The sequence below is a fragment of the Rhinatrema bivittatum genome, chromosome 4 (genome assembly GCF_901001135.1).
Source record: "Rhinatrema bivittatum chromosome 4, aRhiBiv1.1, whole genome shotgun sequence".
Lineage (NCBI taxonomy): Eukaryota > Metazoa > Chordata > Amphibia > Gymnophiona > Rhinatrematidae > Rhinatrema > Rhinatrema bivittatum.
Genome location: NC_042618.1, coordinates 21,217,888 through 21,233,441, shown reverse-complemented (window position 1 = coordinate 21,233,441; position 15,554 = coordinate 21,217,888). Strand labels below are relative to the sequence as shown.

General features: G+C 45.4%; 1 protein-coding gene across 4 annotated transcripts in view; it reads right to left on the bottom strand.

Moving 5' to 3' along the window:
• CPSF2 (cleavage and polyadenylation specific factor 2) overlaps positions 1-15,554 on the bottom strand; it is an 87,639-nt gene that overhangs the window by 6,405 nt on the left and 65,680 nt on the right. For all 4 annotated transcript variants that reach the window (XM_029597818.1, XM_029597819.1, XM_029597822.1 and 1 more), the window contains one exon: positions 2,380-2,682. In XM_029597818.1, the coding sequence (XP_029453678.1) occupies positions 2,380-2,682 (303 nt within the window). The remainder of the gene's footprint in view (positions 1-2,379; positions 2,683-15,554) is intronic.

Below are 15,554 nucleotides of genomic sequence, written 5' to 3'. Positions count from 1 at the left end.
CAAGGAATGATCATCTCACTCATTGTTCCCATATCTAGGTCATTTATGAATATGTTTAAAAGGAGTAATCCTAATACAGATCCCTGGGGCCCTCCACTATTCACCTTTCTCCACTGAGAAAATTGACCATTTATCCCTGAGCTTCATTTTCTCTTTCAACCAATTCTCAATCCACAGCAGAACATTGCCTTCTATCCCATGACTTTTTAATTTCCTCAAGAGTCACTCATGAGGTACTTTGCCAAACACTTTCTGAAAATCTAGATATTCTATATCAACTGGCTCACCTTTTTCCATATATTTATTCATTCCTTCAGAATAAAAGGTAGCAAATTGGTAAGGCAACACTTCCCTTGGCTAAATCCATGTTGACTTTATCCCATTAAACTATGACCATCTATATTTTCAATAAGTTCATTCTTTAGAATACTTTCAACTGTTTTTCCCGGCACTGATGTCAGGCTCACTGGTCTGTAGTTTCCTGATTTACCCCTGGAACCATTTTTAAAAACCTGCATTTCATTGGCCATCCTCCAATCTTCAGGTACCATAGCTGATTTTAATAATAATTTACAGATTACCAACAGTAGGTTTGCAATTTCATTTCTCAGTTCTTTCAGCACTCTGGGATGTATACCTGGCCCAGGTGATTTGCTAATTCTTTAGTTTGTCAATTTATCTTAGTACATCTTCCAGGTTCACACAGATTTATTTCATTTCCCCTGAATCATCACATTTAAATATCACTTCCGGCATGGGTATCTGCCTTACATCTTCCTCAATAAAGACTGAAGCAAAGAATTCATTCAATCTCTATGCTATGGCCTCATCCTCCCTTAGCACCCCTTTTACCTCTCAATCATCTAATGGTCCAACTGACTCCCTTGCAAGCTTTTTGCTTTGAATGTACCTGAAAAAGTTTTTATTAAGAGTGTTTGCTTCCACAGCAAGCTTCTTTTAAACTTTCGTGTTTGCCTTCCTTATCAATGCTTTGTATCTAACTTGCCAGTTCTTATGCTGTTTCCAGTTTTCTTTATTCGGATCCCTTTTCCATTTTTTGAAGGATGCTCTTTGGCTAGAATAGTCTCTCTCAGCTCATCTTTTAACCATGCTGATAGTCATTTAACCTTCCTTCTACCTTTTCTAATGTGTTGAATACATCTGGCCTGGGCTTCCAAGATGGTATTTTTAAACAACGTCCATACCTGATGTAAACTCTTGACCTTTGCAGCTGCTCCTTTCAGTTTTTTCCTATTTTTCTCATTTTCTCATAATCGCCCTTTGAAAGTTAAATGCTATCTCAGTAGATTTCCTTAGTGTCCTTTCTCCAGTTATCAAGTCAAATTTGATCATGTTATCATCACTATTGCCAAGTGGCCCTAATACCATCATCTCTTTTACCAAATTGTTTTTTTTAAACTAAGGATTTGGTCTAAACTAGGGGTCAGGAACCTATGGCTCGCAAGCCAGATGTGGCTCTTTTGATGGCTGCATCTGGCTCGCAGACAAATCTTTAATAAAAAAGTAAAAATCTAACAAAACCCCCCACCCTCTTGACGTCCCCCCAAGACCTCCAAAATTAATTTACTACAACCCCCCCCCCCAAGACCTGCCAAAAGTCCCTGGTGGTCCAGCGGGGGTCCAGGAGCGGTCTCCTGGACTGGGGCTGTCGGCTGCCAGTAGTCAAAATGGCGCCGACGGCCCTTTGCCCTCACTATGTCACTGGGGTCGACCAATGGCAGCGGTAGCCCCTGTGACATAGTAAGGGCAAAGGGCTGTCGGCTGCCAGTAGTCAAAATTTATTTATTTATTTATTTATTTATTTATTTAAAGGCTTTTATATACCGGAGTTCATGCACTAGTGCATACCACTTCGGTTTACACAGAACAAGGAACAGAAAATTACATCAAACAGATTGAACAATTAAACAAATATACAATTACATCCAACAATTGGGTATAAATAACATGGCTAACTTAGTAGGAACTTAGAGTTTGAGGTAAAGGAGAGAAATAGTACCAAGTGGTAACAGAACAATGTTAATGGCTAAATAATAAATATAAATAGTAAATACAAATTCTTATAATACAGGTGTTTACAGATTACAGTCTTCATGAAAAGTTGAAAATGTTTACATTTTCAACTTTTTCATGAAAAGTTGAAAATGGCAAGAAGGAGCAAGTAGATGCTAGGAGCATCACATATATCCTTGTCTATACCAGTTCAATTCCTGCATGCAATTCACAGATTGTAAATTCAAAAGCTTTCATTACCAAGAAAATCCCTGTTTAATGCTACAACAGTAATGACCCCTGCAGAGAAAAAAACAAACCCTACATATCCTGTTACAGTATAGCCCAGAATGACTGTCTAGCTACCTCTTGTGGTGGCAATGGCTCCAGAGTAGGAATGACCTCACTCTCCTCAGAAAGGTCCTTCTCATCATCTCCAAAAAGGCTCTTTATGGCTTTTTGCTGTGCTATGGCATTGGGATCTGCATCGGAGACATCCACTTGCATTTCTGAGTCTTCACCATCCTCTCTCAGTTCTCCCTCTTCCAGGATGACTCCTGTGTCCACCTTAGACACCCTCATATCGAGGACGCCATCGATCCATGCCAACTCAGCATCTTTAGCTTTGCAAAACTGAAGCGAGCTCACGAGAGAATCTTTCAGCCTGACCTAAACATAAACAAATGGCAAACAGTCATGAAGAAACCAGTCACAGAAGAATGAATAAGTGTTTACTGATTTTAAAACAGTTGCATGCCCATGAAATAGACCTATTAGAAGGCATGACAACTCCATTTTTAAAGCTAGACTTTCCATGTGGTGCCTGCCACAATATTCCTATATCTAAAATTAATCAGTGAAAGTTGTCAGAAATCAAGGACATGAGATGCTGCTCTGTGGTAGAAAGTCTCAAAAAGAAAATTATGTTCCTGGTCTAATATGTTCACACTGCACATCACCTGGCATCATAATAAGATTAGTACTTTCTGCAAGGCTGCACAGGCGTCATTTTAATTTTTTATTGAGAGGCATTTCAACACTGCTAACAAAGTCAGTGAAACTGAGGTTTTATAACACTTAATACCCTTACATCGAAGAGTGAATCTGATTGGTTCTTGCAGTGTGGGTGATGTCCTGAGGTTATTTATGACTTTCTTACTAAATGGACTGTTCCCAGAAATTTGGGACAAATGCTTATGGAATATTTCAGTGTCTACTCAAAATGTCTGAAGCCATTATACTTTTCCAAGGTTTAGTCGTCATTAACTTTTCATCCTGTTGAGTCCTCTCAGTGAACTGCTGCACTGCAACGAATTTTGGGGCTTGATGAACACCCACTTGCTTTTTCCCTGAAGCCCCTCCAACAGCTCCCTGAAAATACTCCAGGGAGTATTAGCAGGGTGCATCAGGGATTGAGCAGATGAGATTCTCTGCACTCTTTAGTAAAATATGACAGCAAATAAGAACCATAAAGCACATCTAATCCACCCAATTTCATTCCTGGTGCAATGCTAGAGACCTTAATCAATCTCTGGCATACCCCTCACTTTTTCACAAGTAGAAATTCTATGGGTTTGTCCCATCCTTTCCTGAATTCTGTTTCTCTCTCTACCACTTCCACTGAGTGTCTGCTCCATTGACTTTCTGTAAAAGAAATATTTTACAATGTTGCTCAGGTCTATCCCCCAATTCCTCACTCTACCCCTAACTCCCACTCAGGGTAATCCTATGGATACTTAGAGAGTCCTGCCTGCACACTGCCCAGGCCTGCCTGCACACATGCTCCTACACTGGCAACCTCCCACCCGTCAACTGGGTTCCTGCTTGCCCCTGGGCAAGTGCCCTGCCCACAAGCTATAGGAAATTTGGTTCTTACCTGCTAAGTTTTGTTCCTGGAATACCACAGATCAGTCCAGACAAGTGGGTTTTGCAACCCTACCAGCAGATGGAGACAGAGAACTAAACACTTTTCAGGTACTGCTACCTATACTTAACAGAGTGCCACCTGCAGTCCCTCAGTATTGATCTGCACCCAAGCCAATGAAGAGCCCCATATAAAAAAACAACTCCTTCCTCGGTCGAAAATTTTATTCCGGGTTGGAAATCTTGGAACTGGAGCTCACACGCCCAACATTTGTTGGTCCAAATTTGGGTTCTGCTTTCACTCTCCAAAACAAAGCAGTCTTTTGGAATTAAGGGGTGGGTCTCTGGACTGATCTGTGGTATTCCAGGAACGAAAATTAGCAGGTAAGAACCAATTTTCCTTTCCTGGTCACACCCCAGTCCAGTCAAGTGGGATGTATCCAAGCTCCCCTACACTAGGCAGGAACCCAAAAGACCTGCTCGCAGAACACTCTCTCCAAAACTCGCCTCCGCCTGCACATCCAACCGGTACTGCCTGGTGAAAGTGTGAAGACCATGTGGTCATGCTACAGATCTCCTGTGGTGATACCAACCAATACTCCGCCCAAGAGAAGTATCTAATTGCTCTAGTCGAATGTGCCCGCAACCCCTCTGGGGCTGTTTCCCCTTACTGAGATAGATGGAAAAAGTAGCCTCTTTAACCACCGAGCAATCATAGACTTAGATGCTTTAGTCTCTTTCTTTGCACCCCTGAACAAGACAAACAGATGATCTGACTGCCAGAAACTGTTAGTGACCTAAAGATAATGCAAGAGTCTGACACATGTCTAATAAGTGAAGCTCCCTTGCATGCTCTCCCTCCCCAGACAAATTTGGAAAGGCTAGAAGCTCTACTGACTGACCGAGGTGAAATGAACAACCTTCAGCAAGAAGAAGGGGAACCGTAAGCAAAGAAAATTAGCAGGTAAGAACCAATTTTCCTTTCCTGGTCATACCCCAGTCCAGACAAGTGGGATGTACCCAAGCTTCCCTACACTGGGCAGGAACCCAAAAGACCCGCTCGCAGAACATTCTCTCCAAAACTTGCCTTTTCTGGCACCTGCACATCCAACCGGTACTCTACAGGATAAAGCCTGAAGCTCTGAAATTCTTCTGGCTGAACAAATCGCCACCAAAAACACTGCTTTCAGAGTGAGGTCCTTCAAATAAGCCTTCCTCAAAGGCTCAAACAGGGGACCACAAAGACCTTGTAAGACCAAATTAAGGTTCCAAGAGGGACATATACCTTAGATCAGAGGGTGCAAATGTTTGGTCCCCTTGAAAAAATGCACAATATCCAAATAAGAGGCCAATGGCTATCCCTAAAACCTCCCTTGAAGGGATCCTGTACCCAAAGTGAATTATTTATTTATTTTTTATTTTTATATACCGATGTTCCTGTAAAGTATACATATCACACCGGTTTACAAGGAAGAAACTGTCGCCTCGTTGGCGGTTTACATTGAAACATTTAACAATTAACAACAACATGAAGACGCAAAGAGGAACTTAGTGGAGCTTACAGTGAACATTCATGATTATATAAACATCAATGACTTCAGGAACTTATGTACAGAAAGGGCTGGGGGACAACGACTATGCTGATAATGTCATTCTTCCTGCTCTTAGCTCTCCGGGAATGCTTGTGTGAAGAACCAAGTCTTAAGTTTCTTTTTGAAAGTACTATGGCAAGGTTCAAGTCGAAGGTCTGGGGGTATCGAGTTCCAGAGTGTAGGGCCCGCTGTGGATAGTGCGCGTTTCCTCAGGGAGGTTTTTGCCGGCTGGGTGATTAGCATGTTCTTGTATGCACTTCTAGTCGGTTTCTTGGAGGTGTGTAGCTGCAGTTGAAAAGTTAAGTTGAGAGGAGAGATGTTATGTAGGGCCTTGTGTATCATCATAATAGTTTTAAAGTGAATCCTGTGTTTAATCGGAAGCCAATGGAGATGCTGGAGGATTGGGGTGATATGATCCCTTTTTTTGGCGTTTGTGAGTATTCTGGCCGTGGCGTTCAGGACCATCTGAAGTGGTTTGGTGGTGCAAGCGGGAAGGCCCAGAAGGAGAGAATTGCAGTAGTCCAGTTTCGGGAGTATGATTGATTGTAGCACCATGCGGAAGTCTCTGTAGAGTAGAAGAGGCTTTAGTTTCTTTAATACTTGTAATTTAAAGAAACATTTTTTTGTGGTGTTATTTATGAACTTGTTGAGGCTGAGTCTGTTGTCTAGAAGTACACCCAGGTCTCTTACTTGAGGCGAAGTTAGGTTTATAGAGGTGTCATGACTTTGGCTGGCAGTTGGAGAGGTGGGTGGGACATAATTTTCAGGAGCAATAAGGAGGATTTCGGTTTTGTTTGTGTTTAAAACCAAGTTGAGGCTGGCGAGTAGGTTGTTGATTGCTGAGAGGCAATTATTCCAATATGACAGTTTTGTGTAGAGATTCCGCTATAGGGATGAGAATTTGTATGTCATCCGCGTATAGGAAGTGTATAAGCTTGAGGTTGGTAAGTAAATGACAGAGCGGGAGAAGATAGATATTGAAAAGAGTGGGTGAAAGGGATGATCCTTGCGGTACCCCCATCTTGGATTCAATGGAGTGGGACTCTTTACTGTTTATCTTGACCTTATAATATCTAATATAATATATTATATATATTATATATATATATATATATATATATATATATATATATAATATATATAATATATTATATATAATATAATATATGATAGGCAAGACCCTTTGTCAAACCCTGTTGCAAAAGGGCCAAGACATGTGGAATATCCACCCATGCACCAGGACTCAAACATACTCCACACCCTGACATAAGCCAGAGAAGTGGCTGGTCTCCTGGCATGAAGCAAAGTAGCAATAACTGTGACCGCGTAGCCTTTCGATCTTAAACATCGCCACTCAAAAGCCAAACCACATGACAAAAACGATCCACCCAATCCTAGAAAATAGGTCCTTGCCCGAGCAGATTTTGCAGATGAGTGAACCTGATGGGTTAGTCTATAGCGAGATCGTAAACCATGGATGCCATGGCCACTCCAGCACCACTAACACCACCCTGCCTAGATATTACTCCATGCACCTCAACGCTTGACCCATGGGTGGCCACGGTCGACGCCATTTTGATTACTGGCAGACGACGGCACTTTGCCCTTACTATGTCACAGGGGCTACTGCCGCCGCCAGGGACTTTTGGCAGGTCTTGGGGGGGGGGGGGGGTCAGGAGGGTGGGGGGTTGTAGTAAATTAATTTTGGAGGTCTTGGGGGGCATCAGGAGGGTGGGGGGTTTTATTAGATTTTTACTTTTTTATTAAAGATTTGTCTGCGAGCCAGATGCAGCCATCAAAAGAGCCACATCTGGCTCGCGAGCCATTGGTTCCCGACCCCTGGGCTATGTCAACACAAGGGGCGAAGCCCCCCTAAGCCCTGCAAGAGCGTGGAGACAGTGCTGTCTCCTGAGAAACTAAAACAGAGCCAATATTTTTTTTTTTATACCCGAACAAATTAACAGTACTTGCTTGATCCTTTGAGAAAAAGTACCCCAACTGGGAAAAGGCTAACTAGCCAAGATCAGGGAACCACAGACAAATACTGAAGGGCTGCAGGGTAGGCTCTGTCCTGATATAGGATACCCTTTTCAGTTTTAGTCTGTCTCCATCTGCTGGACAGGAGGCTCAACCCACGGTCTGGACTGATCCGGGTACGTACAGGGAACTGGTCGTTTTGGTACTGCTGCGTGACGCCATCAGATCCAGCTGGAGATTGCTCCACCTTGATATACACCACTGTTGTTGCATTGTCTAAAAACACTCTCACCATTTGTCCCCGAATCTGAGGGAGGAATTCTATCAATGCCTTGCGAACTGCTCTCATTTCCAATCAATTGATAGACCAGGATGCTTCTGCTGATGGCCATAGTCCTTGGGCCGTTTCCTCCTAGCAAACCGCCCCCCAACCTCAGAAGCTGGTATCTGTGGTCACCACCACTCAGTCTGGAACCTCCTGATCAGTCCCCCTCTCCAAATTGGGTCACGATAGCCACCATGAGAAACTGGATCTGGAGACCCCCTGCAGCAGTAAAGGCCGATGAAACTCCTCTGACCAAGGATCTCAATGGGACAGTATCGCCCTTTGGAGCAGATGCATGTGAGCAAAGGCCCATGGCACCACATATAGGGAAGACACCAAGGAACCCAGAACTTGTAGATAGTCCCAGGCCCTGGGCACCAGTATTTGTAGTAGCCGAAGCACCTGCGACTGTAGTTTCAGTATCCTCTCTGAAATAAACACCTTGCCTATTTAGGTATCTAATCTCACCCCAAATATTTCAAGGACTAGGCTGATGTCAGATTACTCTTTGCTAGTTTACCACCCAGCCCAGAGGCTGCAACATCTCCAGGACCTCTGAACTCACTGAGAATATTCTCTCTCCATCTTTGCTCAAATAAATAGCCGCCACCACAACCATCACTTTCATGAAAGTCCATGGAGCTATCACCAACTCAAAAGGAACAGCCCAAAACTGGAAATGCTGCCCCAGCACCATGAGAAGAAACTTCTGAAGGTACACACATTTGGGGATGTGCAAATAGACCTCTGTCAAATTCAATGAGGCCAGAAACTCCCCCTGCCAGACTGCTGCTATCACAGTTCGCAACGTCTCCATCCAGAAGCGTGGAAAGCAGATTTGCTTCCCTGTATAACAGGTGTTCTCCTAGAACAGCAGGCTGTTAGTCCTCACACATGGGTGACATCATCAAATAGAACCCAGCACAGAAAACTTATGCCCAGCATGCCTATACCATGAGTTCACGTGGGGTCCCTCTTCAGTCTTGTAACATACAATTACGATAAAAATAAAATAAAAAAATAGGACAAACCCAACTCCACGGGGTGGCAGGTGGGTTTCGTGAGGACTAACATCCTGCTGTCCTAGGAGAACACCTGTTACAGGTAAACAACTCTGCTTTCTCCTAGGACAAGCAGGATAGTAGTCCTCACACATGGGTGAATCCCTAGCTACAGGCTGCTCCCCAAAACAAAAGAGGACCAACAGGTACCAACCAGGTGCCAACAGGCTGTTGGTGACAGAGGGGGAGACAACCTGAACCCACACAATGGGCCCTAGGCAGGAAGAGCTGGGTTCTACATCTCGAAAAGATTCCTAAGGACAGACTAGCTGAACCTACTGTCATGTCGGCCATCCCTATCCAGATAGTAGTGGGAAGCAAATGAATGGAGAGAACTCCATGTCGCAGCCTTGCAGATCTCCTCCACAGGAACTGCTTGCAAGTGGGCCACCGATGTTGCCATGGCTCTGACAGAATAAGCCTTGACATGACCTCCAAGATGCAGTTCTGTCTAGGCATAACAGGAGGAGATGCAATCTGCTAGCCAATTAGACAGTGTCTGTTTGGCAACAGCATCTCTCAACCTATTCCTATCAAAAGAAATGGGAAAACTGTTTATGGGCTTCCGTACACTCCAGATAGAAGGCTAAGGCTCTCTTGCAGTCCAAACTGTGTAGTGCTCATTCGCTTTGGTGCGATTGGGGCCCTAGAAAGAATGTTTGACTGGTTAAGATGGAAACCTGTCACCACCCTAGGCAGGAACTTAGGATGCGTACCTAAGACCACCCTGTCATGAAAAACCTTAGTGTAAAGGTGGATAAGTCACTAAGGCCTGGAGCTCGCTGATCTTGCGAGCTGAGGTGACCACCACCAAAAATATGACCTTCCAGGTCAGGTACTTCAGGTCACAGGAATGCAGCAGCTCAAAAGGAAGTTTCATCAGCTAAGTGAGCACCTTGTTGAGGTCCCAGTACACAGCGGGAGGCCTTAGGGGAGGCTTCAATTGAAGAAGGACCCGCAAGAAACGTATAACTATAGGCTGTACAGAAATGGGCGTAACATCTATACCATCATGGTATGCATCAACTGCACTTAGATGAACTCTAACGGAGTTGGTTTTCAAGCCTCTGATAGGTGTAGAAGGTAATCAAGCAGCTTTTGTGTGGGTCAGAATAACGGATCTAATGCCTTCTACTTATCCCACAAGGAAAACTTCCACTTCAATCCGAAGGACTTTCTAATGGAAGGCTTTCTGGAAGCCATCAGGATCAGAGACACATCCTTTGAGAGATCGAGTGGTTGCAGAATTAACCTCTCAACATCCAGGCTGTGAGCAACAGAGACTGGAGATTGGGATGCTGCAACCCGTCTCGGTCTTGAGTGATGAGCTCTGGGGAAGTCCCCAGACTGATCAGTTTCCAGATGGACAACTTCCGAAGGAGTAGAAACCAAACCTGTCTTGGCCAATGAGGGGCTATGAGAATCATAATCCCTTTGTCCTTGTGAAGCTTAAGAGAGTCTCGCCACTAAGGGTATTGGAGGATATGCGTACAGAAGACCCTTGCCCCAATGGCAGGCAAAGGCATCCAAGGCTGGTTTGCTGTCTATTCTATACAGCAGGGGTCAGGAACCTTTTTGGCTGAGAGAGCCATAAACGCCACATATTTTAAAATGTAATTCCATGAGAGCCATACAATATGTTTAAAACTAAATACAAGTAAATGTGTGCATTTTATGTAAGATCCCACTTTTAATGTACAATAAGTCTCTGAAAATATTACACCAGGCCTTAAGACACCAATACATCTCCTATTAGGAAAACGGACCAAGTCAGGCTGCTATAGAGTCCTACACAGAAACTACACGCCAGCAGAAAACCTCACCTGAATCACGTGCTGTCCCTCACCTAACATAGAATAAAGAGACCAAAACGCATAACAAGAAGCATGCAGAAAAAACTGAATTGGAAACTGCAACAAGCCAGAGTCTCTGTATGCAGTGTAACAAAGGAAAAAAGAAACATCACCCATCCTTATAAAACAAATCAAGAAATATAAAATCATCAGCAGTAAAACTGTACTAACAAAAAGAACATATTTCGAAACAGCTGATGAGAGGAATATCCAATAATTAAAACTCATATAAAACATTTCCAGATACCAACAAAATATTTCAAAATAGCAGACACAAAGATCCAGTAATGAAAAATAATAAGGATACAAAAATTTTTTTGCTCTGCATACCTGGGAACGTTTGATATCCAGGTGTCCTGAGATTGTTCTGAATTAGCAGGAGGTGGGGTGGTTTGCTTGGACCTTTCTCCTCTCTCAGTCACATACCAGCGCTCTCTCTCACACTGGCTCTCAATGACACACCTGCTCTCAGTACTCACATATACACATGTTTTTTCTCACTCACTTATATAGGCTCTTAATTACACATTTACACACATGCTGTCTATCTTTTCACACTTACACACACACACAGGCTTTCAATCACATAAATACATGCTGTCTTTTTCTCTCACACACAGACTCTCATTCACATGCTTACAAACATGTCCTCTCTTTCTCTCATTTACACACAGGCTCTCAATCACATACTCACATGCTCCCTCACCTAAATCAGCTCTCAATCACACACAGACACACATGGTCTCTCTCTCTCATTTAAACACAGGCTCTCAATCACATACTCACATGCTCCATCACCTAAACCAGCTGTCAATCAGACACAGACACACATGATCTCTCTCTTACTTATACACACAGGCTCTTAATCATACATACACATGATTTCTCTCACACACAAAGGATCTCAATCATACACACATACTCTTTCACACAAACAGGTTTTCAATCACAAACTTACACATACAGGTTCCCAATGGTAAACTTACATTCATGCTCTCTCTCTCACAGGCAGGCTCTCAATCACAGACATACTCTCTTTCACATACACAGGCTCTCAATCATTCACATACATGCAATCTCACTCACACACACACAGGATCTCAAACACACACGCTTGCTCGCTCATTCACTCTCTCTCTCCCCCACCCGCACCCCAGGAACTCGCGGCAGCAGCAGCCTCCTCCCAACACTAACCTCCTTCATTTTCAGCCCTCGCGGAGGCGGAGTCCCATCGGCCGCGGTTGAAACTCTTCATTTTCCTCCGAGCCGCGCTGCAGTCTTCTTCCCACAAGCGTGGCCTCTTCTTCTCGCGCAGGCACCCGATGCTCATCACTTCCTCTTCCGGGCCGCGGGAAGAAGAGAGCACGCCGGTGCCGCTCAGCACCGGCGTGCTCTCTTCTTCCCGCGGCCCGGAAGAGGAAGTGGTGAGCATCGGGTGCCTGCGCGGGAAGACTCCCGCGCAGGCACCCGATGACTCCAGCGCTGGCACCCGGCTGACTCCAGTCGTGCCGCTGCCGGCGTGCTCTCTCCTCCTCCTCCCCCCCCCCCGCGGCCCGGAAGAGGAAGTGGAGAGCATCGGGTGCCTGCGCGGGAAGAAGAGACCACACTAGCGTGGTCTCTTCTTCCGCGCAGGCACCCGATGCTCACCACTTCCTCTTCCGGGCTGCGGGGGGGGGGAGGAGGAGAAGAGAGCACGCCGGTGCCGCTGACTCCAGCTGTCCCGCCGCGTTCCGTCCGGGCTGACAGCATTTTAAGCCCGGGCGGCGGAGGACCGGGGAGCAGCTGGGTCAGCGGGGAACCGCGAAGTGTGGCGACACTTGTCTGCGAGCCAGATGCAGCCCTCAAAAGAGCCATATCTGGCTCGCGAGCCATGGGTTCCCGACCCCTGCTATACAGGGAGCAGAACTGAATCTTTCTGTTGCAGGACTACGCAAACAGATTCACATCTGGGCTCCCCCAGAGGTGCAAGATCTGGTTTGCTACCTCCTGGTCCAAAGACCATGTGAGGGGTCTGAAGACATGACTCAATCTGTCTGCTATCACGTTCTCCATTCCTGCCAGATACATGGCCCTGAGAACCATCCCGTGGGACAGGGCCCAGGACCAGATCTGGACCACTTCCTGACATAGGAGGTACAATCCCGTGCCTCCCTGCTTGTTGACATATCACAGTTACCTAGTTGTCTGTTTGGATCAGGACAACTTTGTTGGACAGCGGATCTCTGAAAGCCCATAGCGTGTACCTGATCACTCAGAGCTCCAAGAAATTGGTTTGACAACATGCTTCCGGGGCAGACCAGAGGCCTTGGGTGTGGAGCCTCTCTACATGAGCTCCACACCCTAGGTTGGATGCATCCGTGTAAGGACAATTTGGGTAAGGGGACTCTGGAAGGATATCCCCTGTTCAAAATTTGAAAGTACCTGCCACCAAGACAAAGAGTCCCGGAGAATCTGGGTGATTTGGATGCAATCCTGGAGGCTCTGCACGGCCTGGCGCAATTGCAACCTCAGGGTCCATTGGGCAGGGTGATTCTGGTGGCACCCGAGTGGCTATGCCGGCTGTCATTTGTGGACCTTCTTCGTCTAGTGGTGGACGGTTCCGTTCGCTTGGCCCATCTGTCAGTGCTGTTGTGACAGGGGCCCATATTTTCCGACCGGATCACTTCTGTCTAGCAGCTTGACTTTTGAGAGGTGGAGGCTCCGCTTTGCTTCAGGCAAGGAGGCCTTCCACATCATTGACTTATGTCCGAGTGTGGCGAGTGTTCAAATCGTGGTGTTTTACACAACACAGTGAAACCTTTGAAGGTGGACTTTATGCAAATTTTGGCTTTTTTGCAAAACAGCTTGGCTAAGGGTTTGGCCTATAATTCCCTTAGGGTTCAGGTGGAAACCTTAGAGTCTCTTTAAGGTAGGAAGCAGGGAAGATCTTTAGCGTCTCATCCGGATGTGGTTCGTTTCCTCAGGGGGGCAAAAAACCTGCGTCCTCCAGTTCGGAAGATTTGTCCAGCACGGAATCTTAATATGGTTCTTCGGGTGCTGTGTGGTCCTTCCTTTGAACCAGAGGGCTTCTTTAAAGGACTTAACCCTGAAGGCTGTTGTCCGTGTGGCTATCTATTCAGCTAGATGGATATTTGAGCTGCAAGCATTGTTGTGTATGGACCCTATCTTCCGTTTTTCGGAGGAAGGGATTTCTTTATGGACTATTCCTTCCTTTTTGCCTATGGTAGTTTCATCTTTTCACCTTAACCAGGTGATCGAGCTATTGGTCTTTCTGATTTTGGCAGCAGATGTTCCTATGGTGAGGGAGCTTCACTTACTGGATGTGCAGCAAAATTCTTTTGCGATATTTTAAGGTGACAAATGATCATCTGTTTGTTCTGTTCAGTGGGGCCAAGAAGGGAAAGGAAAATTGGTTCTTACCTGCTAATTTTTGTTCCTGTAGTACCACGGATCAGTCCAGACTGCTGGGTTTTGCCTCCCTTCCAGCAGATGGAGACAGAGGAAAACATGAAGAGCACCCCCTGTTAAACCGGTGTGCCACCTGCGTCTCTTCAGTATTAACATTACCAAATAATAATTTTTTACCAACAGGCAGATCAAGCAAGGACAAGAAGAAACCAAAGAAACTATGTACATACGAGAAATAATCTGTAATTTTCCTCTGCAGCAATTAATAGAAAATTTTGTGAATAGAAATCAACGAGCGGACTCCCCCAGAAAATAACACTCCCCCAATGGGCGGGCTTCTGGTCTGATCCGCGATACTACAGGAACGAAAATTAGCAGATAAGAACCAATTTTCCTTTCCCTGTACGTACCCGGATCAGTCCAGAATCCAAACAATAGTGCCTAGCAAAAGTATGCAGAGATTTCCAAGTCACCGCTCTGCAGATTTCTTGTGGCGATACCAACTGGCTCTCTGCCCAGGAAGCAGCTTATGACTGAACTGAATGAGCTTTTAAACCATCTGGAACTGGTCGCCCGTGGCAAATATAAGCGGAAGAGATAGCCTCATTCAACCAACGGGCAATGGTAGTCTTAGACGCTTTATGACCTTTCCTAGGCCCACTCCACAGAACAAATAGATGATCAGAAACCCGAAAAGCATTGGTGACCTTGAGGTAATGCAAAAGAACTCTTCTGACATCCAAACGCTTCAATTCTCTGGTGTGATGAGTATCCCGATCGAAAACCGGGAAGGCCGGAAGCTCCACAGACTGATTTAAGTGGAAAGCCGAAACAGCCTTCGGGAGAAAGGATGGAACCATTCTGAGCGACACTCCGGATTCAGAAATTCATAGAAAAGGCTCCCTACAGGAGAGAGCCTGAATCTCAGAGATCCTCCTAACGGAGCAGATAGCCACCAAAAGCACCGTCTTGAGAGTCAAATCCTTTAAGGTGGCCTTCTTTAGGGGCTCAAAGGGCGGTTCACATAATACCCGAAGCATCAAATTCAGGCTCCACGAAAGACAAATGAGATGGACCGGAGGGTTCAAGTATTTTGCCTCTAAGAAATCGTACCACATCAGGGTGCGCTGCCAGAGATGTACCCTTGACTTTGCCTCGAAGACAACCCAAAGCTACTACTTGCACTCGGAGGGAACTAAAGGATAACCCCTTGCTAAGACCTTTCTGTAGAAAAGCAAGAATCTGTGCCACAGAGGCCTGACGAGGAAGGACCCCTTGCTCGATACACCAAGAGTCGAAGACCTTCCATATCCTCACATAAGTTAGAGAAGTACAGGTCTTCCGCGCCTGTAGGAGAGTGGAAATGACATCCTCAGGATACCCTTTCTTCCTCAACTGCCTCCCTCTCATAAGCCAGGCCACTAGACAAAAGCGATCCACCTGGGCAAAAAATACCGGACCC